Below are 21,073 nucleotides of genomic sequence, written 5' to 3' on the forward strand. Positions count from 1 at the left end.
AATCTGGTTATGACCTAACCAAGGTTTTGTATCACTCCAACATAACCTCCTTGTTTTTATTATCTCCATCATGACTGATAAACGCCTTCTTAACCACCTCATTCACCACCATCAAGCATCAGTTGTCAAACACTCCAAGATCCTTTGAAATTCCTCGTGTTCTACTATTTATTGAGCACTCCCTTGCCTTGTTATTTCTTCCAATGTACACCACCTCACATTTACCAAGGTTAAATTCCACCTGCCACTAATGGTCCATTCGACCAACCTGATTACAGTTTCCTGATTCTTCCTCACTATTAACAACATGGTCATCTGCAAACTTATAGCTTTCTAAACACCCTCTGTCTCTAATCACTAAGCCAATTTTGGTTAAAGAATGGTCTCTGCAGTTGGGTGTATGTGCCTGTGGTTGGTCATTCGTTTCCTTCGCTGACAATGGAAGTGGTAACTGGTCCATACAGGTTCTGAGTTTCCATTTGAGCTGGCCTTTGTTGAGCTTGTCGAATATTTGTGTCCTGACAACTCTGGCAATGGTTTAGCAGCCTTGTTAAAATGAAATTTGACTTCCTGCCATTTCACCTTGACTTTTCACTCACAACTATTACTTCTTCTGGTTTCAGTGGCCGTATTTTCCTTTGGAAGAGTCTTTTGTGTACAGGGTAACATTAGATTTTGTACTGGACTATTTTCCATGCCTTCAATCGGTGTTGAGGATTGCTCTGTGTATACCTATGCAGGATCAGTTTGATTTCTTTATGATACCTTTAGCAATTTTCACTGTGCCTGTGCCCGAGATGCAAACATAACCAGTTGACCTTGTTGCATTCGGGTTAATCCAAATCCTGTGTTGTTGGCATCAAACTACAGGATGCCATCATCATTTATGTACTATTTCAACTTGATTACTTGCTTGATGGTAGTGAATGCTTCTTCTTGTTCTCTTCCCCAGTAGCACTGCACTTCCTTGGCTGTGAATTGATGTAATAATTCACACTCCACGATAAATCGAGCATATATTTTACCAAATAGTCAATGAATCCAACAACTTGCCGCACTGTTTTTACACCTACTGATTGTTGCACCATTTTGACAGCTCACACCTTTTTGGGATGTGAGTAAAGAGCTTTCTAGTCAGTCTGTGGCCTATGTGGCACCTTTAATTACAAATTATTTTGCTCAACTTCATGTTCTGTTCGTATTGTCGAACAGTCTCGCTAGATTTTGATCATGATCAGCAATGGTTTCTTCCAGTATAGCTTTAACTCCAGAAAGATCACTAACTATCTCATGAGGTTGGCATTGATATTCATCTGGAGCAGAGAAAGTATTAAAAATCATGCGTAATCATCTGACTCCTTAAAGACATGCTGAGTGTATTTAAAATGCTGCTGCTTTCATCTTGCTTCACATGCCAGGGTGGTGAAGATTCTTTAAAACCAAAAGAACTGCGGATGCCGGAAATCAGAAACAAAAACAGAAATTGCTGGAAAAACTCCTCAGGTCTGGTAGCATCGATAGAGCGAAATCAGAGTTAAGGTTTCAGACTATTCTGAAGAAGGGTCACTGGACCCAAAATGCTGACTCTGATTGCTCTCCACAGATGCTGTCAGACCTGCTGAGCTTCCCGAGATATATCTGGTGAAGAATTTTGCCTTTACAAGTTGTAACAAAATCCTTCCAGAGGTTGACATGGGGTAGTGAGATTTCTTCAGCATTTGATTGAGATGTTTTGAGTCAATGCACACCCTCAGCTTTCTGGGCTGTTTCACTGCTAGCACACTACTAATCCATTCCATAGGAGTTGTCACTTTTTTGATTTTTTTTTTGCGGCTTTTGTAACTTGCCTTTCAGATTAATCTTGAGGGCAGCTGGAATGTTCCCTAGCTAATGCTGAACTAATCTTACACTCTACTTCCTTGAAGATAGTCACCTGGACAATGTCCTAATCTTGTGAACACATCTTTTTACTTCTCTAGGATGCACTCTATGGCCAATGGCTTAGCATGCAACTTAACGTTCGCACATTGAGGGCTATGAGCCCAAGCTTTCAACTTGTTTCAGCTGAGGTGAGTGGCATTTGCTTGCAGTTTATGATCTGGGACCCCTGATCTCGTACATGTAATATGTCCCCTTGAAATGAGTATGGTGCAGTCTCACCTTTACTTTAAGGACTTCATTTTTGCATTACCAAGTTAAGCCATTTTGCACAGGTGAGTGAAGGCCATGATATTGCATGATGGACCAATCTATCTGACCTTTTATCTGAAAGTATCCTTCTGAAATCTTCACTCCAACAGCCACAAGCCATTTCAAACCTATCAGCTTGATTGAACTATTGGACGTAGTGTAGTGATTCCTCAGAAACTTCAGCTACTATCTTTCCATTGGCCATCCATTCCTGCTTATATTGCTTCATTTTAGCCATCGTCGAGAGTGTGGTGCTGGAAACGCACAGCAGGTCAGGCAGCAGGTCTCATTCCTGATGAAGGGCCTATACCCGAAACATCGATTCTCCTGAGCCTCGGATGCTGTCTGACTTGCTATGTTTTTCCAGCACCACAGTCTTGACTTTGATCTCCAGCATCTGCAGTCCTCACTTTCTCCTCGTTCATTTTAGCCACATACCTGCATGCAACATGACTCATCTTTTTGCAGTGAGAATATTGATTTCCTCATGTTGGACATAATATCTCCTGTAGTATTTTCATTCTAGTCTTTTTGATTGTTCCAGATATTTTCTAAACAACCTATTCAAAGGTTTTATTACATATCTCTGGAGTAGGTGGGCTACTAGCCTCCTGGCTCAGAGTCAGAGGCATGACCATTGTGACACAAGAACCCTCCATGTTGTGCCTGGTGTACCTGTCAGCAAAAGGCAAGGCTGGTCTGTTCTACCATGATTGTGCTCTAGCTGTCAATTTACAACCTCAGCATTTAGATGTGGGTCAGTTACATTTCTGACGGCAAGTTTGTCTTCTCTCAGTCAGGGCCTTTTCACTTTTGGATTCCTTATTTCTAATACAATCCTGTATCTAGCTGGCTTCTCCTTTACTTGTTCAGATTCACAGGATCCTGCAAATTGAGTTAATGATGTTTACATCATGATCGATGGATTATTTTACATTTTTTTCCCTTGTGTTGAATGTGTACTGTTCATATGTAAATCTCACCTGGGGTTGAAGACCTGCCTTCAAAGCTTTAAAAAATTCTGCTGCCTGTTTTTCTTTGGCATTTGAGAGAGATTTTTGAAAGGATCATAGAATCTTTACAGTTTGGAAGCAAGCCATTCAGCCCATCGAGTCTACACTGACCCTCTGAACAGCATCCCTCCCAGACTCACTCCCTACCCTGTCCCTGCATTTCCCATGGCTAATCCACCTAGCCTTGCACATCCCTGGATATTATTAGCATGGCCAATTCATCTTACCTACATTTCTTTGGATTGGGGGAGAAAACCAGAGCATCTGGAGGAAACCCATTCAGAGTGGAATTTGCCTTGAAAATCTCGCTCCAACAGTTATAAAAGTGTTGTGACTTTTATTTATTCAGGTCTGCTCAACAAATCCGTCGCAGTGACATAATTCTGCCATTGTTCAAGGAAGAATCCTCAGTTTTCCCTTAGATCTCCAGAAGTTTGAACTGCAGCAATTGGCGCAACAATATTCTCTCAAACAATGCTTTCACTATGATCATCAGTCCATTCTTGTTATTCATATGGCAGCTCACAACTCTTGTTTGTTTTTTATTTCAGCTCTAAACACTCATCTCAGTGCTTCTGCTGACACCATGTTTAAAACGTACAAGCCAACAGGGTTAAACAAAAGCATTTTATTGAAGAGAAGCTTAAGATATCTGCCCACATGATGTTTGCCTCATAGTAGAGGTCAAATGATTATGGCAGTCTAGGACAGACATTTGTACCTGATTGTATTCCGGTGTTAGCAAAGACAAAGTATAGGTGCTACAATTAGCCACTTCCTGTGGGCTAAAAAGGAGGAGTGTGAAATTTAATGCTGCGATTCACTTTTCCTCCAGTTTTGAGTTAATTATATTGATGGAAAGGAGATGTTTCCTTGTGGGCTCTACACTTGTGCCTTCCCAGTTATAATGATCCTTACATGGGACTAAGAGATTGATTGCAATATTGTGACCTGTTGATTTGCTTACTTGCCCATAGAAAATCTTACAAACATCACACTGTCAAACTGTTACATTCAGGATAAACTAAGTTATATTTATTTGCATGCTGTACAATTACATAGAATCTGTGTACTTGTAAAAAGTTTTTCAAATTAAGAATAAAAGTTTCCATTGAGCTAAGCAGAAGCTCATCAAAATATTGAATAAAACAGTGCTGAACATAATTGATTGCTTTCAAAAACATTTCATTGACAGCCTGATGAAATGTTTCAAGAACAATGATTCCATGAAATCTCAATTAGCTTTTGTTGATGCATTAAGTCGAGTAGAGCAGAAGCCCTGAAAATAGACTAATTTGTATATCATATGGATTTTATCAGTGGTAATTGAGACGTGATCATTTGAAGATTCGAGTATTGTCAAGATGAATAATCTCTTGGCCATACGCTGTTCCATTTTTTTAAGATAAATCCATAACTAGAAAGTCATATTCTATTGGCAAAAATACAATAGGCTACAACCACTGCCTGGCTTTTATTGTCAGACGCCACATGACATCAAGTTATAGTCCAACAGGTTTATTTAAAATCACAAGCTTTCGGAGCGCTTCTCCTTCTTCACTTCATCTACAAAGGACCCACCATCCGAAAGCTTGTGATTTTAAATAAACTAGTTGGAATATGACCTGGTGTTGTACGATGTCTGATTCCTGATGAAGGGCTTATGCCCGAAACGTCGAATTTCCTATTCCTTGGATGCTGCCTAACCTGCTGTGCTTTAGCCAGCAACACATTTTCAGCTGTGATCTCCAGCATCTGCAGACCTCATTTTTACCCGATGTCTGACTTTGTCCACTCGTTTTATTGCAAGCTGATTAAGTACAGAAAATTGACTTTCTCTCAATTTTCTTGTCCTTCACTGTCACAACTTCAGAACTTGGTGGCAAAGTGTTAATTTTCCAGTTCTTGTATATTTTTACCAGAGTTTTTAAACAATAAAGATCCTCAGGATTCAGATATTAAAGCAAATGAACAAAAACAAATTGCAGAATTACTTCATGCAGTGTATTTGTAACTGATGTGGCAACACGTGGCTGGGCGTGTATTAAGCTGTTTGTTGTAGTGGTTCTGTTCGCCGAGCTGGAAGTTTTTGTTGCAAACGTTTCGTCCCCTGGCTAGGAGACATCATCGGTGCTCTGGAGTCTCCTGCGAAGCTCTTCTTTGATGTTTCTTCCGGCATTTATAGTGGTCTGTCCTTGCCGCTTCCGGGTGTCAGTTTCAGCTGTCTGCTGTAATGATTGGTATATTGGGTCCAGGTCGATGTGTCTGTTGATGGAGTTTGTGGATGAATGCCATGCCTCTAGGAATTCCCTGGCTGTTCTCTGTCTGGCTTGCCCTATGATAGTAGTGTTTTCCCAGTCGAATTCATGTTGCTTGTTGTCTGAGTGTGTGGCTACTAGGGATAGCTGGTCGTGTCGTTTCGTGGCTAGTTGATGTTCATGTATGCGGATTGTTAGCTGTCTTCCTGTTTGTCCTATATAGTGTTTTGTGCAGTCCTTGCATGGTATTTTATAAACTACATTAGTTTTGCTCATGTTGGGTATTGGCTCCTTTGTTCTAGTAAGTTGTTGTCTGAGCGTGGCTGTTGGTTTGTGTGCCGTTATGAGTCCTAGCGGTCGCAGTAATCTGGCTGTCAGTTCTGAAACGCTCCTGATGTATGGTAGTGTGGCTAGTCCTTTGGTTGTGGCATGTCCTCGTTCCGTGGTCCATCTCTTAGGCATCTGTTGATAAAGTTGCGCGGGTATCCGTTTTTGGCGAATACCTTGTATAGGTGTTCCTCTTCCTCTTTTCGCAGTTCTGGTGTACTGCAGTGTGTTGTAGCTCTTTTGAATAGTGTCCTGATGCAGCTTCGTTTGTGTGTGTTGGGGTGGTTACTTTCATATGAAAGTAACCACCCCAACACACACAAACGAAGCTGCATCAGGACACTATTCAAAAGAGCTACAACACACTGCAGTACACCAGAACTGCGAAAAGAGGAAGAGGAACACCTATACAAGGTATTCGCCAAAAACGGATACCCGCACAACTTTATCAACAGATGCCTAAGAGATAGACCACGGAACGAGGACATGCCACAACCAAAAGGACTAGCCACACTACCATACATCAGGAGCGTTTCAGAACTGACAGCCAGACTACTGCGACCCTTAGGACTCATAACGGCACACAAACCAACAGCCACGCTCAGACAACAACTTACTAGAACAAAGGACCCAATACCCAACATGAGCAAAACTAATGTAGTTTATAAAATACCATGCAAGGACTGCACAAAACACTATATAGGACAAACAGGAAGACAGCTAACAATCCGCATACATGAACACCAACTAGCCACGAAACGACACGACCAGCTATCCCTAGTAACCACACACTCAGACAACAAGCAACATGAATTCGACTGGGAAAACACTATTATCATAGGGCAAGCCAGACAGAGAACAGCCAGGGAATTCCTAGAGGCATGGCATTCATCCACAAACTCCATCAACAGACGCATCGACCTGGACCCAATATACCAATCATTACAGCGGACAGCTGAAACTGACACCCGGAAGCGGCAAGGACAGACCACTATAAATGCCGGAAGAAACATCAAAGAAGCGCTTCGCAGGAGGCTCCAGAGCACTGATGATGTCTCCTAGCCAGGGGACGAAACGTTTGCAACAAAAACTTCCAGCTCGGCGAACAGGACCACTACAACAAGCACCCGAGCTACAAATCTTCGCACAAACTTTGATTAAGCTGTTTGGTTACAAAGAGCAATATATTTTCTTCAGCATGTCATGCTTTAAGTAGCCTGAATTAAAATGAAGTCTAAAACATTCATACCCTCACTGCTTTATGTTATGACACATTAATGATCACTTGAGCATGACTCCTAAAGGTATACTGACATAATGTGTCTCTTAAAGGTTTACTGACTGTGAGGCATAACACAATAACAGGATGACCCTAAAGTCAACCAGTTGGACTTGGCTAGCAGGAGACTTCAAGAGCAAAAATTAGTGGGGGCAGGTTAAAGGGTAGCCTGACTCCCCACTAGTTGAACAGTTCTAAGATCCCATACAGGATGACACATAGTGAGTGTGCAGAGAAAGGGCAAAGACTCCTGAGTCACTTCTGCAAACATCATGATGCACTGCTCATAGCAGTCATCATGCATACTTTCTAACAATGTTTGGATATTCCATACAATGTTCAACCCAACACTGAGGGTATTCTCACTTTAATGTAAGGCATGTGGTTTTTATAAATATAATTTAGTTTATAAACTGAATTTTGAACTAAATCACTTCATTAGTATGAAAAGGTTAATAATCAACTTTTTGTATTTCTGGAGCCTTTTTTTTGTTTAACCAGTATGACAGATAGAGTCCTTGGTGTGAAATTGGAATCTTGCATTGTAAAAGCTTTACAACTGGACAGAGTAACCAATTTAAGAAGTATAGCTTGTGTTTGATTCAGAAGGGCCAGGAACTGATTATTTCACTTGGGTAAAAAAAAAAAGGCCATCGATTGAGAAACTGTGGTTCCATTTTGCACATGTTCTTGTTGAAATTGAATGTAAGGATACAAAATCATAAATTGCTGGAGAAGCTCAGCAGGTCTGGAAGCATCTGTGGAGAGAAAGCAGAGTCAATGTTTCAGATCAGTGACCCTTCTTCAGGTTGCTGTCTGACACATGCTGGATTTGATCAATTTTTGAATGCACTTCACTTCTTTTTTTTTAAGAAATCTTCATGAAAGTAATCAATACCCAAATGCCACTAGGTTGAAACCCTAATTCTAAAGAAATTAATATATATGAATATAAATCTATCATCACACTGTAAATAGGCTTGTAAATGGGAGTGGGAAGATGGTGTGAGCCATGGATGTGTGGAGCCTGAAACATTTGTGAAGCCACAAAAAATGAATTGGCAAAAGTTTTGGCATTGGCCTTTGAGGGTCACTTATTGGGATTATACAGTTCACCCACATGTCCCTTAAGATTTCAAATGGGGCTTACCTGCATCATATTTACTTGATTTGATTAAAAGACTTCTAACTGTCTGTAATAGCTGGATACTTGGCAAAACATTGTAATGCCCCAAATAAATATCCGCAGTCAGAGCATTACCAGCAAGATAGTAATAAGTCTAGCAATTTCACTTTGAAGCAGTTGTTGTACCATAAATGCCGGTTTTTAGAATAGAGTAAACTAGAATAGAGGCTAACGTGTAGAGAATAAACACAAAGTTGGAGTTCAAAATTGTTTTAAAAAATTGTACAGTCACTAGATATACTTCTCCCACATTAAAGGATGGCAAGGAAGGGCAACCTGTATTTAGCTATGTCACGTAAAGCATCGAAAGTTAAGACAAATGTGGGACTGAGTATCTCCTAATGTAAGAATCTTTCTCCAGGTCAAAACGTCCACCTAAGATTCTGACACTACTGTGTCAAGATTCATTCCATATCATTCCTAGAGGAAAAGTCATTAAAAAAAAACTAATACTTGGAAATGAATGTAATAAACGAACTGGAGCTCCATTTTAAAGCACAGAAAAGTCATGCCACTATGTCTTGTTCACCAGTTTTACTGCCTTTTTTTTGCTGTCGTGCCACTGATGGAGAACCACAATGGAAATAACTGCAATTCATATTCTATTTTGATATTCCAATATTTAGGGGTTTTGATGGCGTTGTAATTTTTCATTGTACTTTAAATCAATTGAAATTTCATGATTACTGAAAACTATTGAAACAAATTTAAAATGAATTTAACACTTTTACAATGGACACACATATGAAAGAAATACATCTATTTCATTCTTTATAATGATGCTTTTGGGATGTAATTCATGAGGCAAATAATGTGCTATTGTCATTTCCCAGGCATCCACAAATGCCACGTTGATGCCCTCAAACATCTTTCTCATCACTAAGTCAAGTTGATAAGAATACCAGTCACTGTTGTAAAGACTGACCTCCCGTGGAAGGGCCTGGACATTGGCAGTCTTTATTACAACCAGTGTATCTGGGCTCCTTTCCAGCAATCGTAGAATTGACCTGCGGATGTTCTGGAGCCTGCGGATGTATGGTTCAACTGGGAAAGTGTTGAAATGACACCAAATGGTGAAGGCTATAACAGTGTTCTTTCCACCTTTAATCTCATCCAGTTTATTTGCGATGAATGGCAGGTCCTGATTTGAAATGGGGAAGATTCGGATCGGTGTTCCATGAGCATAATATTCCACCTTGATCTTGTTGTCTATATCTAAGGCGAGATGTGGCCCCGTGTTTCTCGGATTGCCAAGATCAAACTTTTTCAGACCTAACACAGATACTATGTAATTAGTGTCACATTATCAAAATAGATTCATATCTTCTCATCACACTAGCCCATCCAATCAATCTTCATTCAATCATGCTAGATGCCCCACACCATACTTTATTATATCATCACAAACATTAATCCTGGCATTTTCACTGAACACAAAAAAGTCTTTACAACCATAAATGTCCAGCTCAACTTGTTTAAACAAGTGACTTTTTTGACACATTCATATTATGGTGCACATATACTCTCTGTTTTTATTGACTATCTTCAGTGAGAAATAATAGCTTTATGCTCTTCATTTCCCCTTCATTGAGGGATTTGCGAATGATTCTGTATGACCTCCATCAGTTCAGTCAAGACAAATAACATCATTCTTAGGATGCCTACTCTCTCTATATAGATATATTAGAGAAGTTATAAGGCAGTTTTTTGTTTCTTTTGATCCTGATTACCATTATCTGAATGAACTCATCTTGACATTTATGCGCAAGGTAAGAAGTAGATGCTTTCCCCACTTTACTTTCAATCCAAAGTCTCTGCATTGCCTTTGAGAGTCTGCTCTGCAATCTATTATAAGGACATCACAAGGAATGTTTCGAAGATCCTTTTTAAAATCCTTTACACATCTTTTAAGTTAATTCATTTCTAAATATGAGTCTATTAAAAATTTAGAACTTAATTTTCCATGTACATTAGCTTTTATGTTATACTGTGCAACATTAACGCAATTTGAAAGTAAGAATTAAGAAAGGCCATAAAAACTAAACAATACAAACTTAATAAGGGTGCAGAAACAGAGATATGTGGGGATTCATATACAAAACTTTGAAGGTAATAGAACCAGTTGATGAAACTATTAAAATACATATGGAAGCATAGTATAACAAGGCAAGAAAATTATGGTAATCCCCTTCACAAAACTCTGGTTAGCATATTGTAGATAGGATTTTAGAGGAGATTTATCAGAATAATACAATAAATAAGGCACCTCAGTTAATTGGAAAGACTAGAGACGATGTGATTATTTTCCTTAGAGCAGTGAAAGTTAAGTGCTATTTTAATAGAGATGTCCAAAGTTATCCCGGGTTTGATACTGTAGTAAAGGGAAATAGTTTCTGCTGACAAATAAGTTTGTACCCAGTAGACATAGAATTTAATTAAATGACAAATGATCTACTGCAGGACAGGAAAATAAGAAGAATGTTCTCATGCATTAAGTCTAGAGTGCATTGCTTGTTTGGATGATAGAAGCAGATTCAAAAGGAACTTACAGAAGAAATTTGAATGTGTATTAGAAAAAGTAGAATTTGCAGTGCTATGGGAAAGAATTTGCAAGTTGAACTAATCAGATAACTTTTACATTTAGCTGTTCCAGTACAGTTACAACAATGACTTTTACCCAACAAGCTGGGAACCTTCCCAGATATATATTGTGGTGAAAAAGTAGGACAAATCCAGCCCAGTCAAATACCATTCCATCAGATTACTTTTGATCATAAGCAAGTGGTGGACAGGATCAAATAGCACTTGATCACCAAACTTTGCCTACTAAACCCTCAGTTTGGATTCCCTCAGGGCCACTCAACTTCTTACCTCATTACAGCCTTAACATGGATTACCATGGCCTGAACTACAGAGTTCAGTTGAGAATGACTGTCTTTATTATCAAGGTCACATTTGACAAAATATAGCATCAAGAGGCCCCAATAAAGCTGGAGTCAATGTGAATCGAAGAAGACTCTCCACTGGTTGAAGTCATCCTGAATGTGAACGATGATGGTTGTGGTTGCTGGAGGCCAGTCATCTCTGCTCCAGGCCATCACTGCAGTATTAGGGCTTACCTACACCAAATGGACTATAGAGTGGTTCAAGAAGGAAGTTCACAAGAGCCCTCTCACTCAGCCTGGTGCATTAAATGTTGGCCTAGCCAGCGATGCCCACATCCCATGAATGAATGAAAAAAGGCAGCTGTGCAGATAGATTAAATTATCACCTCTGCTGCTATAAATTTCCATCTTTCTTTGAGTCTAATAAATCAATGACAAAAGAAATCATGGCAAAGGTAGCAGTTTACTCAGGAAGAGAGGGTATATCCAAGACTTTGGTAAGATATCAGTTGTCATTCAATGGCACTGACATTGGGAAATAATGCAATTAGTTTGGTCACTGATTTTACAAAATACACAATTTCACTTTGCTTTAAAATTAATTTTTCAGTGAGATGGATTTGGTTGTAATTATCCCACATTTTGCCTATATTTAAAGTGAGGTTAGAAGATGAGGAAAGAGGGCTCTGATGCTGCAGTGGTAGTGAGCCTACCTCTGAGTGAGGGGGCCTGGTTCAGTCCCATTTTGCTCCAGAGATGTATTATAACATCTCAACTCTGAAGAGATTGATTAGGAAAATATCTGTTGTCCAAAGAAATATGGATAGAAGAGGGACAGGAATGGTTGTTGGAGGTTCCTGGTTACAGATGTTTCAGTAAGGTTAGGGAGGGTGATAATAAAGGAGGGGGTATGGCGTTGCTAATTAGAAATGGTATAATGGCTGTAGAAAGGCAGTTCGAGGGGGATCTGCCTTTGGAGATGGTATGGGCTGAAGTCAGAAATAGAAAGGAGCAGTCACCTTGTTGGGGGTTTTCTATAGGCCCCCCCAATAGCAGCAGAGATATGGAGAAACAGATTGGGAAACAGATTTTGGAAAGGTGCAGAAGCCACAGGGTAGTAGTCATGGGCGATTTCAACTTCCCAAATATTGATTGGAAGCTCTTTAGATCAAGTAGATTGGACGGGGCAGTGTTTGTGCAGTGTGTCCAGGAAGCTTTTCTAACTCAGTATGTAGATTGTCCGACCACAGGGGAGGCCATATTAGATTGGTACTCGGTAACGAACCGGGACAAGTGATGGGCTTGTTAGTGGGTGAGCATTTTGGTGATGGTGACCACAATCCTGTGACTTTCACCTTGGTTATGGAGACAGATAGGTGCGTGCAACAGTGTAGGTTTTACAATTGGGGGAAGGGTAAATATGATGCTGCAAGACAGGATCTGAGGAGCATAAGTTGGGAGCAGAGGCTGTCAGGGAAGGCTGTCAGGGAAGGATGTCATTGATATGTGGAACTTTTTAAAGGAACAGATACGACGTATCCTTGATATGCATGTACCTGTCAGGCAGGAAAGAGATGGTCGTGTGAGGGAACCTTGGTTGACGAGGGAGGTTGAATGTCTAGTAAAGAGGAAGAATGAGGCTTACATAAGGTTGAGGAAACAGGGTTCAGACAGAGCGTTGGAGGGATACAGGATAGCCAGGAGGGAGCTGAAGAAAGGGATTAGGAGAGCTAAGGGAGGGCATGAAAAATCTTTGGCGGGTAGGATCAAGGATAACCCCAAGGCCTTTTATGCGTATGTGAGAAACATGAGAATGACGAGAACGAGGGTAGGTCCGATCAAGGACACTAGTGGGAGACTGTGTATTGAGTCGGAAGAGATGGGAGAGGTCTTGAATGAGTACTTTTCTTCAGTATTTACAAATGAGAGGGACCATATTGTTGAAGAGGAGAGTATGAAATGTACTGGTAAGCTAGAGGAGATACTTGTTAGGAAGGAAGATGTGTTAGGCATTTTGAAAAACTTGAGGATAGACAAGTCCCCCGGGCCTGACGGGACATATCCTAGGATAATGTGGGAAGCAAGAGAAGAAATTGCAGAGCCGTTGGCAAAGGTCTTTTCATCTTCACTGTCAATGGGGGTGGTACGAGGGGACTGGAGAGTGGTGAATGTTGTGCCCCTGTTCAAAAAAGGGAATAGGGATAACCCCGGGAATTACAGGCCAGTTAGTCTTACTTCCAGATATGAGTATCTGGAAAGACACTGCTTGATTAGGGACAGCCAGCACGGATTTGTGAGGGGTAGTTCTTGCCTTACAAGTCTTATTGAATTCTTTGAGGAGGTGACCAAACATGTGGATGAGGGTAGACCAATGGATGTAGTGTACATGGATTTTAGTAAGGCATTTGATAAGGTTCCCCATGGTAGGCTTAAGCAGAAAGTCAGGAGGCATGGGATAGTGCGGAATTTGGCCAGTTGGATAGAGAACTGGCTAACCGGTTGAAATCAGAGAGATAGATGGTAAATATTCAGCCTGGAGCCCAGTTACAAGTGGAGCTCCGCAGGGATTAGTTCTGGGTCTCTGCTGTTTGTAATTTTTATTAATGACTTGGAAGAGGGAGTCGAAGGGTGGGTCAGTAAATTTGCAGACGATACGAAGTTAGGTGGAGTTGTGGATAGTGAGGAGGACTGTTGTCAGCTGCAAAGGGACTTAGATATGATGCAGAGCTGGGCTGAGGAGTGGCAGATGGAATTCAACCCTGTCAAGTGTGAGGTTGTCCATTTTGGAAGGACAAATAAGAATGCGGAATGCAGGGTTAATGGTAGGGTTCTGAGTAAGGTGGACGAGCAGAGAGATCTTGGCGTCTATGTTCATAGCTCTTTGAAAGTTGCCACTCAGGTGGATAGAGCTTGTAAGAAGGCCTATGGTGTATTAGCGTTCATTAGCAGAGGGATTGAATTCAAGAGTTGTGAGGTGATGTTGCAGCTTTACAGGACCTTGGCAAGGCCACTTTTGGAGTACTGTGTGCAGTTCTGGTCACCTCACTTTAGGAAAGATGTGGAAGCTTTGGAGAGGGTGCAGAGGAGATTTACTAGGCTGTTGCCTGGAATGGAGAATAGGTCATACGAGGATAGGTTGAGAGTGCTAGGCCTTTTCTCAATGGAATGGGGAAAGATGAGGGGTGACTTGATAGAGGTGTATAAGATGATCAGGGGAATAGATAGAGTAGACAGTCAAAGACTTTTCCCCTGGGTGCAACAGAGTGTTACAAGGGGACATAAATTTAAGGTGAAGGGTGGAAGGTATGGGGGGGATGTCAGGGGTAGGTTCTTTACCCAGAGAGTGGTGGGGGCATGGAATGTTCTGCCTGTGGGAGTGGCAGAGTCAGAATCACTGGTGACCTTTAAGCGGCAATTGGGTAGGTACATGTTTAGGTGATTAAGCTAGGACAAATGTTTGGCACAACATCGTAGACCAAAGGGCCTGTTCTGTGCTGTATTGTTCTATGTTCTATGTTCTATAAAGAATGCAGTGAACTGAGAAATGTAAAATACATAGAAGATAAGGAATAATTTGATTAGTGTGTTCAGAACTATTTTACCACCATTTGCACATCATGCAAATGGACTGTGGAGTGGTTCAAGAAAGAAGTTCACAAGTCCCCTCTCACTCAGACTGGTGCATTAAATGTTGGTCTAGCCAGCGATGCCCACGTCCCGTGAATGAAAAAAAAGGCAGCTGTGCAGATAGATTAAATTATCACACTATTTGCATATCCTTAGTGTTATAGAATATTTTCATTTGCTGTTATGTATAAGCAATTTGAAAAAATTTTCTACACCATTTGGGGAAGCATAGAAGCTTACGTGTTGAAATGTAAGGCCTTGTCTAATATTGAAGATGCTGAGTTATAAAAACTAAAGTTCTACAGTGGCATATTTAATGGCTGGTGTATTTCCAGAACCACAAGTTTAATTGGAAGCAAGTTTAATAACTACAAATAGGAATTCATTATGGGAAATGATGGTTGAAAATTGCAACAAAATTTTGTCACAGAAACTAAGATGGTCAACATAAGACCATAAGACCATAAGACCATAAGACCATAAGACATAGGAGTGGAAGTAAGGCCATTCGGCCCATCGAGTCCACTCCGCCATTCAATCATGGCTGATGGGCATTTCAACTCCACTTACCAGCATTCTCCCCGTAGCCCTTAATTCCTTGAGACAACAAGAATCTATCAATCTCTGCCTTGAAGACATTTAGCGTCCCGGCCTCCACTGCACTCTGTGGCAATGAATTCCACAGGCCCACCACCCTCTGGCTGAAGAAATGTCTCCGCATTTCTGTTCTGAATTGACCCCCTCTAATTCTACAGGAGGTACAAGATTTCTAATGAGAGATGTAATGTAAGAAGAGCTATACCAGGTTCAGAATGTTAACTCTGTTTCACTTTCCAGACCTACTGAGTTTCTCGAGCATTCCCTGTATTTATTTTAGATTTCCAGAATCCACAGCACCTTGCTTTTATTTGAAAATTTTTACTGTACTATTGTTGATTATAGAATCCCAGAAATGTCAATGCAGGAGGATGTCATTTAACCCAGCATTACCATCTCCATGCCAATGTTATTAATTTGAATCCTATTTTCCAATATTTTACCCTGCACATTGGCTATTTATCTTTTTATATAATCATGAACAAATCAGTACAGAAGCAAGGTACTTGGCAGGTCTATTTGCATGTGTTTATTCATAAATCTTCCATCTAGAGTTACTTGTCAGGAATTTAGAATTAGATTTTTCCAGTTGAATTCAATGGAAATAAAACTCTGAAGTGTTGGACAACATGTGGCTGATTTGTCATCAATCATTTTATACAGATTCCTTAAAAGGTTACCCACATTAAGTGTAATCATTTATTCTGCTCAACTCAAAATCACCTTATTTGTACTCAATCTATTTACAAACTATGGCATATAGATTTTGCCCTAAAGTGTATTGTGCACAAATGACAATTCATCAAGATTCATAAATTTAAATACTGATAGATGCAGATTGAGAAGTTTATGAAATTTAGCTTGAGACTGAGTTATAAATAACATGTAAAGCAGATTTCAACACAATACAAAAATGTCAGAGCAATAGCTGAGCCTAACCTGATACAAATTCAGTCAAATATTCAAACCACTGGCGTATAGTAGAATCTCCAAGGATATAAACATTTTTCCCACGGAGACAGTCTGTGATAACTACAGGAGTATCAAAACATCGGATGTTACAGCTTGTTGACATCCATTGGTCCTGATAATAAAATCCAGCTGGTGAAAGCAACGGCTTGCCAGGGACACATCCTCTGAGATCTTTACCTGAGAATTGGAAAAGCAAGACTGAAACATGAGTTAAGATACGTAAACACTAATACTGGCCTTAAACATACATATGAGTAGAGAATGAAAAATATGTAACATTCAAGACTAAAGATTTTTAATTGGAAATTCTCAACCACACTAGTATTGTGCATTTAAAGCAATAGGTAACAATGTCTAATTAGTAACTATATGTTCAGATAAATGGCTGGCAAGGCATCTTCTAAACTCTTCCACATTTTAAGAAAAAACTTATTCGGAAAGCTTAGAAATCACATTGAGCTCACTGTCTGTCATGAGAAAACACAAAATAGGAAACCCAACATCGGAATACACTGGAATAATTGTTACTTCTTAGAAACTGTTTAAACAAAACTCACCAAAAGATGTACATGCTAAAACAAATGCTTATTTTAAAATCAGGTATGTATTTCACACAAGTGTCCATTGTTTTTCAATCTTCTCCTGGACACTTTGGCTCTGTCTTTAGTGACTTGCCACCACCTACTCCTAGTCACATTCTAGTGTGGCAGCACTTCCATTCCAGGGAAAATGCCTGATCCGAAGCATTCAAACACAGTCATAGTATCATTCTTTTGAAGAAGGCCACTTGGCCTACTCCCATCCATCTCCCCAGAAAGCATTCAAGTCAGTCTTACATTTCAGCTTTGGATGACGAAATCTGTGTCACCATTGCCTCATTGACTGAGAGATTTTGAGGATTTTTGGTCCCATTGTATTTTACTGAGATAACAAGAGGATAATGAAAAAGGTATGGAGGCAGAAGATGGTGTAAAGTTCTTTCCCACAAACCCTCTTGTCAATTTGTCCAAAACCCTAAATCTGTGTTACCTAGTACTTTGTCAGCTAATATGAACAACTTTTATCTACCATATCTAACCTTGTCATAATCTTGTACATCTCCATCAAATCTCTCTTTCATTTTCTTTGCTCCAAGGAGAATAATCCTAGTTTCTCCACTGTCATTCACAGAACAATTCTGGGTAAACCTACTCTGTACCTTTTCAAAGAATATGCCTTTTCTTTCTTTGTCAATCCCTCTGAAATGTACTTTCGATTATTCAACTTGCAGCCATGGCCATTTTGCATCCATGATTAAGTAAAGCTTATTTCAACTTATTTACCATATATACTCGCGTAAAGGTTGAAATTTGAAGACTTTTTTTATAAGCTGAAATTAGGGGGTCGACTAACACACAAGGTATTGTTTTCGAGGGGATGAAATTCATGCTCGGTATGAGTCAAAAAATAGACAAACAACAGTTAGGTTTCTATATAAAATAATAAACAACAAAAGAAAAAATATTATGGTCATTATTGAATATTTGTCTACAAAATAACTTCGCCATTCTGCCAGCTACAGTAGAATGGTACAGTGGTTCCCCCCATATCCCTGGGGGATATGTTCCAAGACTTAATGCAGAAGCATATCTAAAGTTGTTCACTGCATGTGTGGTATAACTTATACCATGATTGAACTTTTAGAACTGACTGGAAACGTAAGATAATCCTATGAATTATGTTGATAATTGAGGCAGATATTATTAGGCAGAAAGACTTGCAATTAAATCAGTCATATGAGGGTGTACTGCTCTCAAGTCTCTTGTACTTTTTGTATTGTTTATGGTTCTTGGATATTAGCAACGTTAAACAAAGTAAAATGGCCTCAGCTTATACATACTTTCATACAATATCGGTCAATATCTACAGTGGTTGAGTACAGGATGCATGGTGAAGAAAACAATTTGTATTCAAGTCTTGATTGTCATTTGCATTTCATCTTCAAGTAGTATTTTGCAACAGTATTTACTGCGAAAAAGGATATGGAAGATATAGACTGTAGGGAAATAGACGGTGACATCTTGCAAAATGTCCAGATTACAGAGAAGGAAGTACTGGATGTCTTGAAATGGTTAAAAGTGGATAAATCCCCAGGACCTGATCAGGTGTACCTGAGAACTCTGTGGGAAGCTAGAAAAGTGATTGTTGGACCTCTTGCTGAGATATTCGTATCATCGATAGTCACAGGTGAGGTGCTTGAAGGCTGGAGGTTGGCAAACGTAGTGCCACTGTTTAAGAAGGGTGGTAAGGACAAGCTAGGGAACTATAGACCAGTGAACTTGACCTTGATTGTGGGCAAGTTGTTGGGGGGATTCCTGAGGGACAGGATGTATATGTATTTGGAAAAGCAAGGACTGATTAGGGATAGTCAACATAGTTTTGTGCATGGAAAATCATGTCTCACAAATTTGATTGAGTCTTTTGAAGAAGTAACAAAGAGCATTGATGAGGGCAGAGTGGTAAATGTGATCTATATGGACTTCAGTAAGGGATTCGACAAGGTTTCCATTGGAGACTGATTAGCAAGGTTAAATCGCATGGAATACAGGGAGAACTAGCCATTTGGATGCAGAATGCACTCAAAGGTAGACCACAGGGGGTGGCGGTGGAGGGTTGTTTTTCAGACTGGAGGCCTGTGACCAGTGGAGTGCCACAAGGATCGGTGCTGGGTCCTCAACTTTTTGCCATTTACATAAATGATTTGGATGCGAGCATAATAGTACAGTTAGTAAAGTTGCAGATGACATCAAAATTGGAGGTGTAGTGGACAGCAAAGAGGTTACCTCAGATTACAACAGGATCTGGACCAGATGGACCAATGGGCAGAGAAGTGGCAGATGGAGTTTAATTCAGATAAATGCGAGATGCTGCATTTTGGGAAAGCAAATCTTAGCAGGACTTATACACTTAATGGTAAGGTCCTAGTGACTGTTGCTGAACAAAGAGACCTTGGAGTGCTCCCTGAAAGTGGAGTCGCAGGTAGATAGGATAGTGAAGAAGGTTTTTGGTATGCTTTCCTTTATTGGTCAGTGTATTGAGTACAGAAGTTGGGGGGGTCATGTTGCAGCTGTACAGGACATTGGTTAGGCCACTGTTGGAATATTGCGTGCAATTCTGGTCTATTGGAAAGATGTTGTAAAACTTGAAACAATTCAGAAAAGATTTAAAAGGATGTTGCCAGGGTTGGAGGATTTGAGCTATAGGGAGAGGCTGAACAGGCTGGGGCTGTTTTCCCTGGAGCGTCAGAGACTGAAGGGTCACCATTTTGAGGTTTACAAAGTTATGTGGGGCACGGATAGGGTAAATAGGCAATGCCCTTTCCCTGGGGTTGGGGAGTCCAAAACTAGAGGGCATCGGTGAGAGGGGAAAGATATAAAAGAGACCTAAGGGGCAACTTTTTCACACAGAGGGTGGTATGTGTATGGACTGAGCTGCCAGAGGAAGTGGTGGAGTCTGGTACAATTGTAACCATTAATAGGCATTTGGATGGGCATATGAATAGGAAGGGTTTGGAGGGATATGGGCCGTGTGCTGGCAGGTGGGACTAGATTGGGTTGGGATATCTGGTCGGCATGGACAGGTTGGATCGAAGGGCCTTGTCCATGCTGTACTTCTCTATGACTCTCTGACTCTAGTAAGTAAGTTTTTAAGTTTTAGCAAGAGAAAGACAATCATAAACATGTCAATTTCCAAATGGTCATTTAAATGGGAAATTTACCTTCCAGGCAGCCCCCAGACTCTGGTTCTGGAATACGTTTATCACGTTTGGGCCGTAGTAAACCATGGATAGTGGAAACTAACTCTGCACAGCAGGTCAGGAACGTTTCCTTCATTAGGCTTTTGCCCGAAATGTCGATTTTCCTGTTCGTCGGATGCTGCCTGACCTGTTGTGCTTTTCCAGCACAAGTCTAATCTTGACTCTGATTTCCAGCATCTGCAGTACTTACTTTCTCCTTATATATGAGATTGACCTATATACAAGTATATACGGTATTTCAATTATTTTTTCATATTTTCAATGAATGGGCCATGGGCCTTTCATTCTGTTTTTTTTTTCACCATTTCCTCTACTTTGACACAAAATATTGGTTTGCACTTTTCCAACATTAATCTGTGTCCAGAACTTTACATTTTTCAAATTTCTGAAGAGAACATGAACATATTAATTAGATGTGAAAATTGTTTTTAATATGGACTCAGTTTAAAAGAATATGTCTAGACAAGGTACATGATTAAATTAAATTGAGTAAAATATTCAAGTTAAGGAGAAGGATGAAATAATAGATTTATTATAATTTGTAATATGAAAAGTTGCTAATTTTTACATTTTGCTATCTTGGCCTTCCACTTTATGCAACTGCATGTAACAACCTTGAACCTGAGGCAAAAAGAACATTTGAATCATAAGGAACAGGTTGATGCCAGTTTTAATAAAGATTAAAAAAAAGTAAGTCAGATGGGACCATGGGATTGATGCAAATTTGAGGGTTTGGATCTGTGTATTGTACCAGGAAATGTTCAAGAAGATTTATATTATTATGGATTAATTCCCATTGGTAATGTGGTCTTATGTCAATGTCAGACTGGTGGAATGCTTAAAGTGATTCAACTTACTGCAAGTTTCTGACTAGCTTTTGAACTGTTCGCTGATACAGAACAGAGGTATGGTGTCTGGAAAGCCCTCGGTAAACTAATACAGT

The 21,073-nt window shown here is 40.0% G+C and overlaps 1 protein-coding gene across 1 annotated transcript in view; it reads right to left on the bottom strand.

Annotated features, from left to right (window-relative positions):
• Positions 1-8,980: 8,980 nt before the first annotated feature.
• Positions 8,981-21,073, bottom strand: part of LOC132820603 (NXPE family member 3-like) — a 65,456-nt gene continuing 53,363 nt past the window's right edge. The window contains exons 7-8 of the mRNA XM_060832808.1: positions 16,302-16,511; positions 8,981-9,525 (exon numbers count right to left, since the gene is read on the bottom strand). Of these exons, the coding sequence (XP_060688791.1) occupies positions 8,981-9,525; positions 16,302-16,511 (755 nt within the window). The remainder of the gene's footprint in view (positions 9,526-16,301; positions 16,512-21,073) is intronic.

This window comes from Hemiscyllium ocellatum, chromosome 12 (genome assembly GCF_020745735.1).
Source record: "Hemiscyllium ocellatum isolate sHemOce1 chromosome 12, sHemOce1.pat.X.cur, whole genome shotgun sequence".
In the NCBI taxonomy this organism is placed as follows: domain Eukaryota; kingdom Metazoa; phylum Chordata; class Chondrichthyes; order Orectolobiformes; family Hemiscylliidae; genus Hemiscyllium; species Hemiscyllium ocellatum.